This window comes from Salvelinus fontinalis, chromosome 21 (assembly GCF_029448725.1).
Source record: "Salvelinus fontinalis isolate EN_2023a chromosome 21, ASM2944872v1, whole genome shotgun sequence".
Taxonomy (NCBI): Eukaryota; Metazoa; Chordata; class Actinopteri; order Salmoniformes; family Salmonidae; genus Salvelinus; species Salvelinus fontinalis.
Genome location: NC_074685.1, coordinates 35,904,304 through 35,925,112, shown reverse-complemented (window position 1 = coordinate 35,925,112; position 20,809 = coordinate 35,904,304). Strand labels below are relative to the sequence as shown.

Sequence of the window (20,809 nt, the reverse complement as noted above, 5' to 3'; positions counted from 1 at the left end):
GGACATGCGGTTCATGCATTTTGGTTTGACGGTAGCCTTACTCTGTAACTTCGCTCTCACACCCCCTGACACCTAAGCCCTCACCCCCCAGGGCCTCCTGCGAAACCCTCTAATCACAGTATCTCTGACAGGGAGTTACTCCAGGAGTAGACAGGTTTATGGGGCATAGGGCTTCTCCACTCCTCATGTGAGTGGAGTATTAGCTATACATATTTTATTTTTATTTTTTTTAAATATGCATGACTTACAGACATGGAGTGTTCCATGTTCCTGCTGGTAGTAGGCCTCTACCTGGGTGCAGGGAAATGATAGTCCCACTAAGCGCAAACCAGATGGGATGGCGTGTAGCTGCAGAATGATGTGGTAGCCATGCTGGTTAAGTTTGCCTTGAATTCTAAATAAATCCCAGACAGAGTAACCAGCAAAGCACCCCCAAACCATCACACCTCCTCCTCCATGCTTCACGGTGCGAACCACACATGCAGAGATCATCCGTTCACCTACTCTGCATCTCACAAAGACACGGTGGTTGGAACCAAAAATCTCTAACATTTTGACTCATCAGACCAACAAACATATTTCCACCATGTCCATTGCTCGTGTTTCTTGGCCCAAGCAAGTGTCTTCTTCTTATTGGTGTCCTTTAGTAGTGGTTTCTTTTAGAGGTCGACCGATTAATCATCATGGCTGATTAATTAGGACCGATTTCAAGTTTTCATAACAATCTGTAATCTGCATTTTTGGACGCCAATTACATTGCATTCCACCAGGAAACTGTGTGGCAGGCTGACCACCTGTTACGCGAGTGCAGCAAGGAGCCAAGGTAAGTTGCTAGCTAGCATTAAACGTATCTTATAAAAAAACAATCAATCTTCACATAATCACTAGTTAACTATACATGGTTGATGTTATTACTAGGTTAACTAGCTTGTCCTGCGTTGCATATAATCAATACGGTGCCTGTTAATTTATCAGCGAATCACAGCCAAACGGGTGATGATTTAACAAAAGCGCATTCGCAAAAAAAGCACAATTGTTGCACGAATGTACCTAGCCATAAACATCAATGTTTTTCTTAAAATCAATACACAGTAGTATATATTTTTTAAACCTGCATACTTAGTTAAAAGAAATTCATGTTAGCAGGCAATTTTAACTAGGGAAATTGTGTCACTTGTCTTGCGTTCATTGCACGCAGAGTTAGGGTATATGCAACAGTTTGGGCCGCCTGGCTCATTGCGAACTAATTTGCCAGAATTGTAAATAATTATGACATAACACTGAAGGTTGTGCAATGTAACAGCAATATTTAGACTTAGGGATGCCACCCGTTAGATAAAATGCGGAACGGTTCCGTATTTCACTGAAAGAATAAACCGTTTTTGTTTTCGAAATTATAGTTTCCGGATTTGACTATATTAATGACCAAAGGCTCGTATTTCTGTGTTTATTATATTATAATTAAGTCTATGATTTGATATTTGATAGAGCAGTCTGACTAAGCGGTGGTAGGCAGCAGCAGGCTCATAAGCATTCATTCAAACTTTACTGTGTTTGCCAGCAGCTCTTAGCAATGCTTGATTCACAGCGCTGTTTATGACTTCAAGCCTATCAACTCCTGAGATTAGGCTATTAAAGTACTAAAGTGCCTATAAAAACATACAATAGTCAAAGTTATATGAAATACAAATGGTATAGAGAGAAATAGTTTACACGTCATAATACCTATAATAACTACAACCTAAAACTGTAAATATTGAACCACCAGCTTTCATATGTTCTGGGCAAGGAACTTAAACGTTAGCTTTTTTACATGGCACATATTGCGCTTTTACTTTCTTCTCCAACACAGTGTTTTTGCATTATTTAAACCAAATTGAGCATGTTTCATTATTTATTTGAGACTAAATAGATTTTATTTATGTATTATATTAAGTTAAAATAAAAGTGTTCATTGTTCATTCAGTATTGTTGTAATTGTCATTATTACAAATAAATAAATATATATATCTAAATCGTCAGATTAATCGGTATCGGCTTTTTTTGGTCCTTCAATAATCGGTATCGGTCAACCTCTGTAACGGTGTTCCTCCTCCTCTTCATACGAAGAGGAGGAGTAGTGATTCGACCAACATGCAGCGGGTTGTGAATACATAATGATACTTTATTAACCAGACGAAACTAAACACACGAAGAACACTTGATAAATTTACAAAACAACAAAACGAAATAGACAGACCTGAACGAGAGTACTTACATAAAACACGAAGCACGAAGGAACAGGTACAGACTATAACAAACGAACGAACAAACGCTACAGTCCCGTGTGGTGCGCAGACACAGACACGGACGACAATCACCCACAAACAAACAGTGAGAACACCCTACCTTAATATGACTCTCAATTAGAGGAAAACGCAAAACACCTGCCTCTAATTAAGAGCCATACCAGGCAACCCAAAACCAACATAGAAACAGAAAACATAGACTGCCCACCCAAAACTCACGCCCTGACCATACCACAAATACAAAACAACAGAACACAGGTCAGGAACGTGACAACCTCTGGTTTCTTTACAGCAATTTGACCATGAAGGCCTGATTCACGTAATCTCCTTTGAACAGTTGATGTTGAGATGTCTTTTACTTGAACTTTTACTTGTAATGATGGACTGTCATTTCTCTTTGTTTATTTGAGCTGTTCTTGCCATAATATGGACTTGGTATTTTACAAAATAGGGCTATCTTCTATATACCAACCCTACCTTGTCACAACACAACTGATTGGCTCAAACACATTAAAGAAAGAAATATCACAAATTAACTTTTAACAAGGCACACCTGTTAATTGAAATGCATTCCAGGTGACTACAACATGAAGCTGGTTGAGAGAATGCCAAGCGAGTGCAAAGCTGTCAAATCAAATCAAAAGATTTGTCACATACACATGGTTAGCAGATGTTAATGCGAGTGTAACGAAATGCTTGGCAAAGGGTGGCTACTTTGAAGAATCTCAAATATAAAATATATTTTGATTTGTTCAACACTTTTGGTTACTACATGATTCCATGTGTTATTGCATAGTTTTGATGTCTTCACTATTATTCTAAAATAGTCAAAATAAAGACAAACCCTTTAATGAGTAGGTGTCCAAACTTTTGACTGGTACTGTATATTTTATGGATACGGCTGGCTGCCCATGAGCCAGTCTTTTCTTTATGACTTTTGCACAATTTTTGTTGTTGTCAAAATTGCCTATATTGGGCATTTGGCTGACCAGTGGTGTGTGAATAGCTAGCTTACTAACATTTGCAAAATATGGGAGTAATGATTTAATATATGGTGAGCAAACAGTTTGTAAATGCCTTATAAATGGTTTATTATGGACCCTTAAAATAAAGTGTTACTCTAGGATGTTGCTGGGCCCAGCACAGGTAGTGTGGACCCCTGGTATTCTGGTACCAGACAGCTCATAGGTGAGTGCATTTGAGGTAGGAAGGAAACAAAGACACAGATGTACTGCCAGTTCCTTCATTTGTTGGCTCTATACTGTATGTAATAGCAAATAGCACTTAGGAATGACACAGAGGAGCACAAGGCGAATCAGAGACAGACAGATAGACAAACAGACAGTGACAGCAGAGAAAATGCAGCGTCAGACTGCACAACAGGGAGGCAAGAGAGGCACAGTTATAGTGGTACGTTGTATCTCCGTTGGTGCTTTTATGTGTTGTATTTGTCTTAAACATGAGCTGGTTAAAAAAGAGCTGGTTGATAAGAGAGGAGCACTATGGGGGGGGGGGGGGGTTGCAGTGAGTGCAGTCGGCCCCTGGGCCCATGATGGCAAGCTGGGGTGACACCAGGAAAAAATGTATCTTTGGTTCTTCCTGGAAATATCTATGAATGGTTCCACCAGCCTTATTAGCCTCTAAAATGTCATTATTTATGAAAACAATTACATACAGTATATCATAAGGCCTTTCTTTGAGAGCCTAGTTACAGTGCCTTCAGAAAGTATTCACACGCCTTTACTTTTTCCACATTTGTTGTGTTAAAGCCTGAATTTTAAATTGATTCAATTGAGATTTTGTGTCACTGATCTACACACAATACCCCATAATGGCAAAGTGGAATTTTGTTTGTAGACATTTTTTGAAATTAATAAAACAAATGAAAGCTGAAATTTCTTGAGTCAATGAGTACTGTATGTTATGGTAAGACTAAATAAGTTCAGGAGTAGAAATGTGATTAGCAAGTAAGTTGCATGGACTCATTCCATGTTCAATAGTAGTGGTTAACATGATTTTTGATTAACTACCCCATCTCTGTACCCCACACACAATGATCTATAAATTCCCTCAATCAAGAGGATTCAACACAGATTCAACCACAAAGACCAGGGAGGTTTTTCAATGCCTCACAAAGAAGGGCATGGATTGGTAGATGTGTAAAAAATAAAATTGTTTCTCAGCAAAAAAATATTGCACCTTTTTGGGCCCTCACCTGTTTACATCTCTGAAAGAGGGGGAGGTGGGGGGAGAGGAGAGCAATATATATAGTAGGGTATCAGAGAGAGAAAGGGGGAGAGGGAGAAAGACAGAGAGAGAGCCTGTCTCCTGTGTCAGACACAGGCAGCCCACTTGTGATTCACTGGGAGTGCACCTGCAGATTGAGTAGATAATGAAAACATGCAGATGAGTCTTGAATCACAGAGGAAGTAATTAACTGTTAACATGAGGAAGTGCTCTACTTTAGATGTCTTAGGAATGAACTTGGGCCTACTCATCACATACTATGTGGTCTTTTAGTCTTCTTGGACTTCAAATCAAAACATTTTAGTCACATGCACCGAATACAACAGGTGTAGACCTTACAGTGAAATGCTGACTTACCGACAGTGCAGTTTAAAAAAATACAGATAAGAGATAAAAGTAACAAGTAATTAAAGAGCAGCAGTAAAAAAATAACAATATATGCAGGGGGGTGCCGGTTAGTTGAGGTAGTATGTACATGTAGGTAGAGTTAATTAAAGTGACTATGCATAAATGACAACAGAGAGTGGCAATGGAGTGGCGGGGGGGGGGGGGGGCAAATGCGAATAGTCTGGGTAGCCATTTGACTAGATGTTCAGGAGTCTTATGGCTTGGGGGTAGAAGCTGTTTAGAGGCCTCTTGGACCTAGACTTGGCACTCTGGAACAGCTTGCCGTGTGGTAGCAGGGAGAACAGTCTATGACTAGGGTGGCTGGAGTCTTTAACAATGTTTAGGGCCTTCCTCTGACACCGCCTTGTATAGAGGTCCTGGATGGCAGGAAGCTTGGCCACAGTGATGTACTGGGCCGTAGTGCTTTACGGTCGGAGGCCGAATAGTTGCCATACCAGGCAGTGATGCAACCAGTCAGGATGCTCTCGATGGTGCAGCTATAGAAGCTTTTTGAGGATCTGAGGGCCCATGCCAAATCTTTTCAGTCTCCTGAGGGGGAATAGGTTTTTCTCGTTTTTCTCATGACTGTCATGTTGTGCTTGGACCATGTTAGTTTGTTGGTGATGTGGGCACCAAGGAACTTGAAGCTCTCAAGCTCTCAACCTGCTCTTAACTTCTTGAATTCTTAATAGGAGTGTAAGCCGGGACTTCTAAAAACCCATATAGATTCACTAGGTTTTCCCACACTGCTGATTGTAAACCTACTGCTGAAAATGGCATAGTCTGCTCTAGGCAGTCACGTTTGGTCTCTAACCAGCCGAGCACGGTCTGTGTGCTCATGCCTTTGGGGGCGTAAATCATACTGACTGTTTGTCAGTGTACACCACGTGATTCATCAAAAATGTGCTTTGTGGTTAAGAAGAGCAGTCCTCTCCACTGTATCTCAGAGAGAAACACACACACACTCTGATGCACCGTTTCCTCCTCTCTGTGTCAAGAGCAAACAGAGAGAATTAGGTAAAGAGAGAGTAATGTCCTCCAGCCAAGATGGATGTTGGTGTCCTGCTAAAGAACAAATCGCACACAAACCCAAAGCAAACATACCGCTGGTCTGTGAATGATCCACCCGAAATGATCTCTCAATCATACCCCAGGAAACTGAGAGTGTGTGTACATGCATGCATGTGTGTCTTGACTTTGAAAAGGAAAACGGAAAAAGAGGAGGGTAGGAAACCCTGGTTGTGTTGGAATGTTAGTGTGTTTGTCGTGTGTTTCAGCCTCTGACTCACCTTGAGATGATGTTTACTGTGAGTAAACACCCATCTTTCATTACTGGCATAGGCTATGCATCGATGCCTCCATAGTAGAAATCCATTTCCTCTCTTGGGATGTAGTCAAATTGCCCTCAAGGTAACATTTTTATTTATTTTTTATTTAACTAGGCAAGTAAGTTAAGAACAAATTCTTATTTACAATGAAGGCCTACCCTGGCCAAACCTGGATGACGCTGGGCCAATTGTGTGCCGCCCTATGGGACTCCCAATCACGGCCGGATGTGATGCAGCCTGGATTCAAACCAGGTACTGTAGTGACGTCTCTTGCACCGAGATGCAGTGCCTTAGACCACTGTGCCACTCGGGAGCCCCAAATGTAAATGTAACTGAATGCAGGTGAGAGAGGAGGGTTTGGTTGGGTTTTGCTCCTCGCTGAGGCCTGGCCAGTTGGGATTGGTTTGTTCGATTAAATGATTGGTTATCTATCGCAATATATACTTACACTATATCCTCAGTGGATACATTTGGATTGATGCTGTATCTACAAGGGAAAGCAAAAGTGCTGACTGAGCTAAAGATACGGTCAAGGATTTTTCTTCATCCTACGAAGGAGATAGATTTATGGCAATTATCTTGTAACAGTGGGATAGGTGTTATGGAATTGCTACTGTAACAGGGGTTTGTCTGGTTCATACTAAAACCAGAGTTCTAAGTTTGTTTCTTTTAGCAGATTACTTTTGCAAGCCTCTAAGAAATGGTAATAAGAGGCAAGGTGTGTAAATTGCAGTGTAAGGCTGTTTTTACTGCATAGCAAAGTAATAATTTATCTCTCTTCATATTTCCCTGGAGACATATGTCTGCTCTCTTATAGAGTCTCTTCGTGTTATTTCTAAATCCAGACGCAGCAAGCTAAAAAGAGAGACTATAGGTCCTCATCCTGAAGTGAATCAAATATGTGCTATACTGTGTGCCAGTGGTCCTAGTCAAGATCACTTTGAGTCAAAATGCAAGCCGAGATCGACCGCTCGGATCTTTTTTCAAACAGGACTTAAAAAAACGTAAGCCTATGCGACATTAACCAATTAAAAACAGTTCTGTAGCAATGAGGTTTGTGCAGCAGGCTATAGGCCCCAATACATTATCACTGCATATTGGCTACGCTTGAATTGCCCTGCCAATGTTGTTCTTCTCAGACCATTTTGAAATTATATTTAAAAAATGTAGGTGTATGATCACACTGGTAATAGATCATTTGTTGTATTACTTGTGAGGCACAGCTAAGTGAGCATGATAATTTGCTTATTTAATTATTTTTTTTTTAACTGGACTGATGGCCTGCATCTGTCTGAGGGGAGGGAGCAGCGGTGAGGCTGCCTCTCCCCCGACTCATCGTTACTCCACCCTCCTTCCCTCCGCTGAGAAAAGGGGACAGAGACTTCCAGCTAGTAGCAACCCTTCCAGCTAGTAGCAAGTCACACTGCATTATTTCTGCCTCATGCACCAATTCATGTTGTTACTCCTATGACCAGAGAAAGTGAAATATTCCATGATATTAAAAAAGACGCTGATAATTACAACTCAAGCTTATCGGAACACTTTGCTAAACTCCTTCATTGTAGCTGTAGTGCTGGTTGTAGCTTGTGGAAGCTGGGAGAACCCGCATTTTGTGGCTTATGAAGGTGTTGAACAAAGTGTTGGCAGTGCTGAATAACAACTTAAACAAACGCATAAAAACAGCAGAATGTTGCAGTATTCGTTGAGTCTCCCTATAGTCATGGTTTTAAAAGTTTTTAAATCTCACAGTATGTACTTTGCTGTATGTTCAAGGTGTATCTTTACAGTCTATAGCTCGAGGAAACTGTGCAGACACGGTGTTCTGAGCTATCTGATTGGCCCAAGGTAGGCCTATAGGTGCACTTGATTTTCTCTCTGGGAGTTCTACCTTCAGACACATTAAATGGTTATGTATGGGAACATTTTGCCTTCCCGGCGTTAGGGCTGCTGAATCAAGTGCACCTACCCCCAACAGCGCGAAACAAAAAAACAAAAAAATAGGAAAGCAAGGCTTTATGGTTGGGGTTTTTACAGAAATGTTTGGTGATCGACTAGGAATGCCTTGGAGATGGACCAGTCGAACATGATCGACCGGTTGGTGACCACTGCTGTATGCCATATCTTGTTGAAACTATTTATTCTTCAAAAAATGACTGTCCATACAGAAGTCCACCATGGTATTTCAGAATACTTTACATGTTGCTTCAGAATGCATTAATAGCTACAGTATAAAATGACTGTCACCCATCTTATATTCTGTAAATAAAAACACTGACATCTACTTGAGAATGGCTTTGCTTGGCAACACATCTGAATGTGACCGAGACACTAATTCCTAACCTCTTGTGTTACACAGAAGTCCACTAAGGGGTCGGTGGTGCTGGACTTTGTGTTCAACCATGTGAACCTGGCAGAGACAGACTACTTCGGGCTGCGCTACTGTGACCGCAGCCACCAGACGGTCAGTCACCAATGATTTATATAAACATATTTATACAAATAATGTATACATTAATACAGATGTACAGTATACTCTCACTGTAGACCAGGGAAGGCGTTATGCATTTGGCATGCTTTAGACATTACATTATGAATAGTGCACCGGAGAGGATATTTCCTTCATATACACTAATCGAAGTGGCTGGTGAGATTAGAAAGCGTATTTCCCTCTGAAGCAGATGTCTGGGATAGATATCTGAAAAGGGTAGCTTCAGCCTGCCCCAGTCAAAGTGAAAATAGTATGCGTTAATATGCTCTAAAGACAAGACAACAACAGTTCTGTGAATATTGGCAGAAGGTGCCATCACAGTGCGTTGCACGCAGGTCCAGGCCATGACAGGGTAGAGTAGGGGAGGAAAGGAGTAGTAAATACTCATTCAGGGCCCCAGGGCTCCACACACTCAGAGTACAGAGCCATAAAAGAACACAATGATAGGCTGAGTGTGTCCCAAAAGGCACCCTATTCACTATGTAGTGCACTGCTTTTGACCAGGGCCCATAGGGCTCTGGTCAAAAGTAGTGTACTATAGTGTGCCGTTTGGGACACAGCCATAATCTCCCAACGTCCCCCCGCTCTCTCACTCACATGGATGGGCGGTATCCTGTGCAATGCCTTCTGGGGGCTGTCGGCCAAGCTCTGATTTATCGTCAGACCTGCGCAGGATGAAAGCATGTCTCTGTACATGTGTCAAGACTCAAAAGCTATGTTTAAGGGAAAGAAAAACAGTAAAAGGAGACTGAAAATGTTGGAACAGCAGCATCACTGTCTCTGTTTGACTTATCTAATGTGTGACCTGACATGCATGCACTATGCACTATAAGCACACACCCAAGTACAAGAGAGGATTATTGTTTGAAAAAGAGAGATACATTATTTTACTGCTAATGTCCCTGCTTAAAGGTAGACAAATTACTTTGTCATGAGCAGAACCGCAGATATGAAAGATACAAGACGCTCTCACATAGTCACACACAGTATCTGCACAAGTGCACGTGTAGCCCAGGGCCCATAAACAGCAGATAAGTTGAGCCTCGCACTTCAAAGCTCTTAGTTGTTGTGGAAATTGACCCACTATACTGTTTAATTTCTGCATCTACGTCATATCGCTGAGTCTACCTTGAACCCACATTGCTCAGTTTGTTTTCCTCATCTCTCTCTCCATCACTACCCCTCTCTCTCTATCGTTCCCCTCCTCTCTCATCTCTCTCTCCATCACTACCCCTCTCTCTCTATCGTTCCCCTCCTCTCTCATCTCTCTCTCCATCACTACCCCTCTCTCTCTATCGTTCCCCTCCTCTCTCATCTCTCTCCATCACTACCCCTCTCTCTATCTTTCCCCTCCTCTCTCTCTCTCTCTCTCTTTCTCTCTATGCCTCACCCCATCTCTCTCTTTCTCTCTCTCTCTCTCACTCTCTCTCTCTCTCTCACTACCCCTCTCTCTATCTTTCCCCTCCTCTCTCTCTCTCTCTCTTTCTCTCTATGCCTCACCCCATCTCTCTCTTTCTCTCTCTCTCTCTCTCACTCACTCTCTCTCTCTCTCTCTCTCTCTCTCTCTCTCTCTCTCTCTCTCTCTCTCTCTCTCACTACCCCTCTCTCTATCTTTCCCCTCCTCTCTCTCTCTCTCTTTCTCTCTATGCCTCACCCCATCTCTCTCTTTCTCTCTCTCTCACTCACTCACTCTCTCTTTCTCTCGTTTTCCACCTTCACCCTTGTTTTTCTCAGTGTTGTGTTTTTCCAGTTTATCTGACAACCAGTATCCTGTTGAGATAATTAGAGATGATAAATCTCTGTAACGCTGAGTTGATGTTCAACTATGTTTGACCGGGGGATCTGATTTAGAATTTTTGCCAACCTTGTTTTTTATGTTAAAATTAGTTAAGATTATTTTCTACAGAATTATTAATTATTGGATAGATACAGACCTTTTACGGTCTGTTTTATAGAACATTTATTTTATCAATGTATACACAGATATTGTTTATGGCAGGTTATCCTCCCTGTGCTTGGGTAATATTTGGCCCAAGGGCGTGTTTGAATCAGCATGCACATTCACATCATTCCTACCCTCTAGAGTCGTAAAGGACATACCAACATAGATACTGTAGCAGGTTGACGTTTATTGTCATGAATCTTGCCCTAGGGGCAGATTTCCGCTAGATGGGCCAGCTGCAAAGTCAAACTTGGCTATATCGTAAAAATGTATGAAAACAAAAATATTTCAGGTTATGGTTAGGATTTTGGGTTAGCAGTGTGGTTAAGGTTAATGGGGAACTGCACCCGCTGATTTGGCCCTATTTTTGGGCTTGCTGCTCAAGAAATTCGGGCGGCCATGACAGAAGCCAAACGTGAGTTGGCTTGGGTGTGTGGTTTGATGTGTGTGTTTCTTGGGTGTGTCCTTGCCACCACCAAGACACACCCATCTGTCACACACCCATCTGTCAGAACCTTGCCTGCAGCTGCGCCCCCCCCCCCCCCCCCCCAATTCTGCAGGTTGATTTCAATAACTACAGGCAGATATATGGTGAGATACCAGAGGAAGCTTTGAATAGGCCAGTAGCCTACAGAGTAATATGGAATTTATGTAGATATTCGAAACCAGGGTTCCCCAAATGGCGGCCCGCGGACATGAAAGACTGTAAAAACACCAGGAAATCATCTCCAAGTGATTTTAATTTTGGAAATATATTCCCGAGTATTCCGTATAGAGAAATTACTATGTTTTAGTCAAATATTATATCTGTTTGGGCTTTTTTCGGTCAATTTGCAATCAAAACTTTTTTTGTAATTATCTTCCACCCCCCCGACCATCCGCTCAATAAAAAATTTGCCCGCTGCTGAATCTAGTTGATGATTCCTGTTCTAAACTAAGTGTCCTGATAACTTTCAAATGTAGTAACAGGTCCATGTAGATTAAACAACCTTTTACATAATACATAATAAACGGATAGTACACAGCGTTGTACGAGATCTTCAGTTTCTTGGCAATTCCTCGCATGGAATAGCCTTCATTTCTCAGAACAAGAATAGACTGACGAGTTTCAGAAGAAAGTTCTTTGTTTCTGGCCATTTTGAGCCTGTAATCGAACCCACAAATGCTGATGCTCCAGATACTCAACTAGTCTAAAGAAGGCCAGTTTTATTGCTTTTTTTAATCAGTACAACAGTTTTCACCTGTGCTTACATAATTGCAAAAGGGTTTTCTAATGATCAATTATCCTTTTCAAATGATAAACTTGGATTAGCTAACACAACATGCCATTGAAACACAGGAGTGATGGTTGCTGATAATGGGCCTCTGTATGCCTATGTAGATATTCCATTCAAAATTAGCCATTTCCAGCTACAATAGTCATTTACAACATTAACAATGTCTACACTGTATTTCTGATCAGATTTACATTTTACATTTACATTTTAGTCATTTAGCAGACGCTCTTATCCAGAGCGACTTAGAGTTTTATTTATTACATTTATTACATTTTTTTTTTTTTTTTTTTTACATTTCATTACATTTTACATACTGAGACAAGGATATCCCTACCGGCCAAACCATCCCTAACCCGGACGACGCTATGCCAATTGTGCGTCGCCCCACGGACCTCCCGGTTGCGGCCGGCTGCGACAGAGCCTTGGCGCGAACCCAGCCCAGCCTGGGCGCGAACCCAGAGACTCTGGTGGCGCAGCTAGCACTGCGATGCAGTGCCCTAGACCACTGTGCCACCCGGGATCCAGATCAATTTGATGTTATTTTAATGGACAAAAAATGTGCTTTTCTTTCAAAAACAAGGACATTTCTAAGTGACCACAAACTTTTGAACAGTAGTATGTTTTATTGTTTTACAGGGTCAGCCATAGTAGTACTGGAGCAAATTACGGTTAAACTCAAGGGCACTTAGATTATTTTTTCACCTTGTTGGCTGGGGTATTCGAGCCAGTGACCTTTCGTTTAACGGCCCCACGCTCTAACCGCCAGGTTACCTGTCGCCCTCGTTTGCCCCAGTTCATCAGTGACACCTGGAATGAAAAGTGTGTTGCTATAACTGGACATTTGTGCTGTAGTGTTATTAATCACCTCATTGTGGATGTGTTGAGCGCCAGGTCTCTATGCATCTTGTGCATCTGTGAACACATACAGTACACACAGTCACTGTTCTATTACAACTGTCAGTTTCGGATAGCTGATATCTGACACAGAAACATATACTACAATGCCTTCAGGAAGTATTCACAACCCTCGACATTTTCCACATTTTGTTGTGTTACAGCCTGAATTTAAAATGGATTCAATTGAGATTTTTGGTCACTGGCCTACACACAATACCCCATAATGTCAAAGTGTAATTATGTTTTTAGACAATTTTACACATTCATTAAAAGCTGAAATGCCTTATAGTCAATAATTACCTAACCCATTTGTTATGGCAAGCCTAAATAAGTTCAGGAGTACACATTTTCTTAATAAGTCACATATGTTGCATGGACTTGGGAGGTTGGTGGCACCTTATTTGGGGGGATGGGCTCGTGGTAATGGCTGGAGTGGAATCAGTGTAATGGTATCAAAAACATCAAATGATGCCAATCCATTCGCTCCGTTCCAGCCATTATTAAAGGGGAAAGGGGGATACCTAGTCAGTTGTACAACTGAAATGCCTCTTCCACACAAAGACCAAGAGCACCTGTTGGTAGATAGGTCAACAACAAAAAAAGCAGACATTGAATATCCCTTTGAGCTTGGTGAAGTTGTTAATTTTACAGTTTGGATGTTGTATCAATACACCCAGTCACTACAAAGATACAGGCATCCTTGCTAACTCAGTTGCCGGAAAGGAAAGAACCACTCAGGGATTTCACCATGAGGCCATTGGTGACTTTAAAACAGTTACAGTTTAATGGCTGTGATAGGAGAAAATTGAGGATGGCTCAACAACATTGTAGTGACTCCACTATACTTACTAACCTAATTGACAGAGTGAAAAGAAGGAAGCATGTAAAGAATATAAATATTCCAAAACATGCATCCTGTTTGCAACAAGGCACTAAAGTAAAACATTTATTTTTGTCCTGAATACAAAGTGTTATGTTTAGGGTAAATCCAATACAACACATTACTGGTACCACTCTCCATATTTTCAAGGGTAGTGGTGGCTGCATCATGTTATGGGTATGCTTGTAATCGTTAAGGACTGGGCAGTTTTTCAGGATAAAAAAAGAAAAGGAGCTAAGCACAGGCAAAATTCTAGAGGAACACCTGGTTCAGTCTGCTATCCATCAGACACTGGGAGATGAATTCAGCTTTCAGCAGGACAATAACCTAAAACACCAAGGCCACATGCACACTGGAGTTGCTTACCAAGAAGACAGTGAATGTTCCTGATTGGCTAAGTTAGAGTTTCTACTTGAAAATGTATGGCAAGACCTGAAAATGGTTGTCTAAAAATGATCAACAACCAATTCGACAGAGCTTGAAAAAAAAATCTAATAGTAATAGGCAAATGTTGCACAATCCAGGTGTGTAAAGCTCTTAGAGACTTACCCATAAAGACTCACAGGTGTAATTGCTGCCAAAGGTGCTTCTACAAAGTATTGACTCAGGGATGTGAATACTTATGTAAAATTATATATTTCTGTATTTTATTTCCAATACATTTGCAAAAACATTCTAAACATGATTTCACTTTGTCATTATGGGGTATTGCGTGTAGACAGGTGAGAAAAACATCTCTTTAATCCATTTTGAATTCAGGCTGTAACACAACAAATGTGGAATAAGTCAAGGGGTATGAATACTTTGGTGAGCAGGTAAGAGGTGAGGACTTTGCCAGAGCCCCAATAGCAACATAGATCAGCTCTTGGCCCCTCATTATAGATACTTGTCGGACACACACACACACACACACACACACAGAGAGCACTGATTACATTATCAATGGTGGTTATGATTAGCCTGCTGGAACCAACCTGATCGTTGTGTTCACCTTTATTTCACTTCATATCATAAAATGTGGAGTGAAACATAATGGTGAACACAGTGATAAGCTTGTTCCACCAGGATAGGTTATACCCATGACATTATTTTCATCTAAGAAGTAGAAAAGAAGCAGAAAATAATATCAGTTTACATAAATTATTTCACAATTGGGTTATCAAATGTATCAAAGTAATGACGTGGGTTACCTTCTGTATTTGTACAAATGATGAGCCTGTGAAAGCTGTTGTTGCTGACGGATGAAGGTTGCTGCCTGGATACTTGCCAACATGTGGATGACTGTTCCATTCTTAGGAATGCTCACAGTGAAGACATGTCTGCATGATGCTGATCAGGGCCCCATTGCTGGTATTCTCTATGCTGCATGTTCAGCTGCAAACTGGAAATCTCTTGAACAACTGCAGCAGGCAATCTTATGAGGTGGTGTTGAATGAGAGGGCCTCTGACATGTTGATATAATAGACAGCCAAGAGGTAAATTGCATTTTGTTCTAATGCACTTCACAACCAAAATTACTCTACTACTTGCATCTGTATAGCTGGGGAATTATCCTACTATTTTATCAAGTCGGGTATTTTTTAATACAACTTTTAACATTTCATATAACGCACATTACCTGTCGTTGTTGATGAAGCCGTCCGTGTCATCAGGGAATTAACTCAGGTCACTATCAGAGGCCTCATGATGGCGTGTCCTTTTCATAAGAGTCGTGGGAGACTCTGGCACCAACAGAGGAGATGTTACATTGCACACTTTTAGTCTGATGTTTTGCCTGACAAGCTGTGAAAATAGCAAGATAACAGTGAATGAAATGATTTTTGGAGGTGGTTAAACCATTGCAATCACATTGCTGGACATGTTATGATACCCATCTTTGCTCCTGCTGGTAGGTCCCGGCCTCCATTCATGACCAGGGGATCAATCAGGCACCCAACGGTGTACTTTGTCTAACAGAAAAACAGGGTCAACAGTTGTCATTATCCTTTAATTATAAACATAGCTCGAGAAATAACGTAATCTTGTTTGGAAGCTAATTATATGCTTTACAGATGTAGACTGACTGGCTCCGGATTGGATTAGATTCAGGCCGGTGGTGCCGTTACACTACGCAACCAACTGTGATATGTTTTGCTTTGGTACTGGGTTGGTTTGAGTTTGTTGCTGCTAGTTAGTACACTATTGTAGTCAGACACGAGTTAGCTAGTAACACCATAGCTGCATACAGTATTTATTTGTGCCCTAGACATGGGTTGCACCTCGGTGGCTAATGTGACTGTTTTGTCTAAATTACACTAACTTAGTGGCATAAAAATATGATGACATTGCTAAAGTAGGAAAATAATTAGTAGGAAACAACTGCCACATTATGTCGTCAAATTTACTTTAGAGAGATGGCATTGTTGCCATTACTGTTACTGTTAAAGATCATCATAAAAGCTAACAATGCTAATCTTAGCTAACTAAAATACGGTGGTCCCCTCAGACTTAGTTAGCTGGCTTAAGTTAATCAGCATCTGAATTCAATCTGGCGACATCACAATCATGATAAAAGGTTTTCCTACTAATTATTTGTCTCCTTTTAAATGTTATCGTGTTTCCAAGCCAAATCCGAGTTGTATTGATGTACGCTAACATTAGCCAGCTAGCTAGGTAGCTAGCTAGTTAAGTAGATAGCTAGGTAGTTGGTAGCTAGCTAATGTCAGCTATGCTAGCAATGATAGTAGGGCTGGGCGATGTGGCCTGGAAAGAATATCTCAATTTTCTTTTCAAACGTATGGGTGATTCACAATATATATTGTATCTTGATTTTAATGAATTCTCTAAATAAGCTTTGTTGCACAATTAAAAGTCAATACACTGCATTTCAAACAGTCGGGAATAATCTAATTAATTCAGGGCTTTTAAAATTATACCTAGGATAAATATAAGCCTTCAAGCATAAGACCCACTAATAATCAAAATAGTTTAACCTGCTTTTTTGCAATAATTAGTGATCTGGCTTTCAAGTCTGTCTATGAAAATGCCATTTTTGGTACAAATTTAACAAGAACCATGCACAATGCACATTCACTAAATGACCAACTTCTGGTCGCAGGCAATATAGAAAATTAACACAGGTGTCATAAGCAATCTCTCAAGCATAACTGCTAGTGAGTAGCCAGCTAGTCTTTGTATTTTAAGCCTAGCCAACTTGGATATTTTTGCTTGCTAAGAAGGTAGGACAGTTGAACTGTTATGAATACACCATTCTGTCTGTCTCCAACTGTTTGAACAACATAGTGTATGTAGCGAATTCGGGAGGTGTAGACCAAATCGGGACTCGTACCCGGGTCCAGTGGCTTTAACTGTTACACCAGGAGGTCTGAACCTCTTGACAAGGTCGCAAGGTGTTGTTAATGTCGCTACAATAGCCTGTTCACTTTATTTAGATGTTGAAATCAAGTGGCCTACCTGGATAAGAAGAGTATTATATTTTCTTTATTTAACTAGGCAAGTCGGTTAAGAACAAAGTCTTATTTACAATGGCGGCCTACCCCGGCCAAACCCGGACGACGCTGGGCCCATTGTGCGCCGCCCTATGGGACTCCCAATCACGGCCAGATGGGATCACGGCCGGATGCTTACTTCTCAGAATGAGAATGCTGGAAGCATGCATTGCATGGTTGATCCATATAGAGCTTTTCAGTCTCAAATGGCCGTGATCTTTTGAACGTGTTGGTTTTGTGCAATGAAAAAACTGAGCCCCATTCAATGAAGGGAAGCGGAAGGGGAATTTGAACGTAGAGCTTGGCAAAAGGGGGCATGATTTGTTGACATAACTGTAATCCAAACACAACCTTTATTTACTTGTGACACAGTGAGGTTCCAAACTCCATTTTAGACCAAAATTATCCTATTTACACTTTGTAGTACATTTTGACACTAGAGTAAATGTTTCTAACTCATATTGATGCCATATTGGCCATTTTCAAAGGCAGTAGTTGTTTTTTAGGGGCAGTCACTCTTTAATTCAGGGTTCGGTTTAAAATCGGATTTTATGACTTTATGGCTGTGCCAGCTAGTGACCACTCTGCAGAGCTGCCTCCTGGGAAAGATTTATGACAAGAAATCCCAACCTCAGCACACCTATAATCAAAACCTATCAATTAAAATCTCTGTAATTTATATGGAACTGCCTGGGGAGTTCAGTGTTAATTTAGGTAACTATTTTAGATTTGGTCTTTTGACTAAAATACATTTTTGGTCTTAGTCACATTTACATTCTTATAATTTCATCCTTTTTAGTTTGAGTTAATATCAGTTAACTAAAACCCTGGACAACTTTAGGCTAGTTTTAGTCAGTCAACTTAGTCACACAGTCACCATTTTGTATTTATTAAATAATTAATATTTACCTTTAACTTCCATCATGGTCACATTAAGATAGCCTTGTCCAATTAGACCTACTATCCCCTCCTATAGCTGGCACATTTCTATTGTGGCAAATTATAAACAATGCCAGCCATGATTTACCATATAGGCTTCGCCTTTGTAACAGGTTAAACAATTTAGGCATACAGTTTTTTTCTCCAGTTATAACCTTGGGATGGGGGTAAATAACAGTGATTCAGAGCCTGGGCCTCTCAGTATCGGCCTATTGGAACAGAGCATGGGCCTCTCAGTCAGACCTATCAATCAAACTGTCCTAACTTAACTTCCTATTGAAGTGGTGCATGGTCCGGGCAGCCTCGCCCTATGATGACAGAACATTTTAATTTATTATCTATCTATTATTAATCAGTTCCATTCACTGGGGGACTGAGCAGTGCTGAAGGGAAGAGAGACATAACTCTCTCATAATTCTCATACAGAACAAGCTCTGATCCCATGTTTTAAAAATCCTTGAGGTGCATTTGAACAGATATAAATAGATCTAGCGGGGCTTTGTGCAGGTGCAATGAATGCTGATAGATATAGCCCATTAACTGGCTGTACTACACACATATACTACCTGCTTTAATAGATAAGGTTACTAGATAACTAAGGCTAGCATATTCCTTCATGTGCACACCATGATTAGATTTTTCTGTATAACAAAAGAATATTCTTCAGTACATTTTTTAAATTATAACTGCATCATACTGCATAATACCTGCAGGCTATAAAGTATTACAAAAGGTTAATAAGTAGTAGATTGTTTCTCAGGCTATCTTTCTAAGTGGAACTCCTCTGTCTTTGTCTGGTTGTCCATAGCGATACCGCCATGTCACTGTCAGCCACTGCTCTATCCCCAAGCTCTCATTTGCATTAATTAGCATGCACTGGAACACACCAGCTGCAGTGATGTGATTATTGTGAATTAGATAAGATTAACCAATTCAATTAACTTATTCTAATTCAGTCACAGACACAGCTCTAATCACGTTCCCCTGGTCACCAACATCTGTTCCGGTGTGTTCTGGGTCATTCATTAGGCACCAAACAGAAGAAAATGTAGTGAAACCGAGAGGGACTACCTTTCCTGAACATGTCCAATAAGAAACGTTCATTTTCATTTTTAATAGCAAAACATTTTGCTATATTTGGCTATTATGTGCCCTAGTGAATATGACCCTGGGGCCCATCTGTGGTGTGGTGTGGTGAGGGTTTAGGTGGAAGGAAATGGGGATGGTGCACCGCATCTGTCAGTGGCATATTTAAGTCTGAAATAGGTTATTCAAGGCTAACCTACCTCATTACACTAACATTTATTCATCTCCATGCTCCAAAAATGCCCCAGAATCAAAAGATTGGGCTCACAGACGCCTCCCTTCCTCTAACGTCCCCTGAATTTCCATCTTCATCTTGGCTAGTAGCTACATCTCCAGAAATTCACATTAAATATATGGAATGCATATTAAACAGGACTTGAAGCTGTTTCTTCATGCAAGGGGTGCGGTGCAATTAATTTATATCCGACATGTAAGCAGCTTCAATAACGTTATCAGCTCCATGATCTACAGTCATCTTAAAGCATAAAACAGTGAGTGGATAATACTATTTATTTCAGTCTCATTTAAAAACAGTTGAATCCTGTTGCTAAGTTATCACATTTGTTTTGAAAGTTTGCTGCCGATGAGACTTGTTTAAGGTCCAATGCAGCCATTTTTATCTCAATTTCAAATCATTTCTGGGTAACAATTAAGTACCTCACTGTGATGGTTTTCAATTAAAATGGGCAATAAGTCTAAAGCAATACTTTTGCTAGGACTGTCTGGGAGTGGTCTGAGTGAGGTGCCTAAATGGATGAACCTATGGGAGGGAAATGTAACCTGAGAACTAGCTGTTATTGAGAGGTTTGAAACACTTTGTTATTGGTCTATTAATTTATACCGCGTAGTGATGATGTCGCCAGACGGGCCAAAACTCCATCCCACCAAAATATGCTGAAATTTCAGGCAGTCCTTTCAAACAGATCTTACACTAATTGGGCATAATCATAATTTTCCCAATTTCCCAGTATTATTCCAACCTCATAGTGTGCAAATATAGATCAAATACAGGAAAATCACATTTTGACTGCACTGGGACTTTAAGTTATTACAAGAACAGAGGAAGAGAAACAGTGTGGTCAATCTGTTTTCCCCATTACGATGGTTCCCAAGAGAAGCCTAGGCTGCAGTGACATTATGAGCTCTGGCACAACATCGTAGCAAAGCATGGGCTCACTTTGACAACAATGCAAATAATCAGAAGTTTGCAGTCATGATCATAAGAAGCTCGACAACATCCCATCAGATAGACACCACTGCGCCTTAGCTGCTATAACCAATGATAAACACATGAATATATGTATGTCTTTATGAGAGAAAAAAATATATATATATAATGTTGTGACACCGGTTAGATGCAGTGAAATGTGGTGTTTTACAGGGTCAGACATACTAGTATGGCACCCCTGGAGCAAATTAGAGTTAAGTGCCTTGCTCAAGGGCACATTGCCAGATTTTTCACCTTGTCAGGTATTTGAACCAGCAACCTTTCGGTTACTGGCCCACCACTCTAACCACTAGGCTACCTGCCACCCAGTGAATATACTATACAACCAGTGAAC

General features: G+C 40.7%; 1 protein-coding gene across 1 annotated transcript in view; it reads left to right on the top strand.

Annotated features, from left to right (window-relative positions):
* LOC129818802 (band 4.1-like protein 4) overlaps positions 1–20,809 on the top strand; it is an 85,131-nt gene that overhangs the window by 23,270 nt on the left and 41,052 nt on the right. Inside the window, exon 3 of the mRNA XM_055875048.1 lies at positions 8,607–8,711. Within this exon, the coding sequence (XP_055731023.1) occupies positions 8,607–8,711 (105 nt within the window). The remainder of the gene's footprint in view (positions 1–8,606; positions 8,712–20,809) is intronic.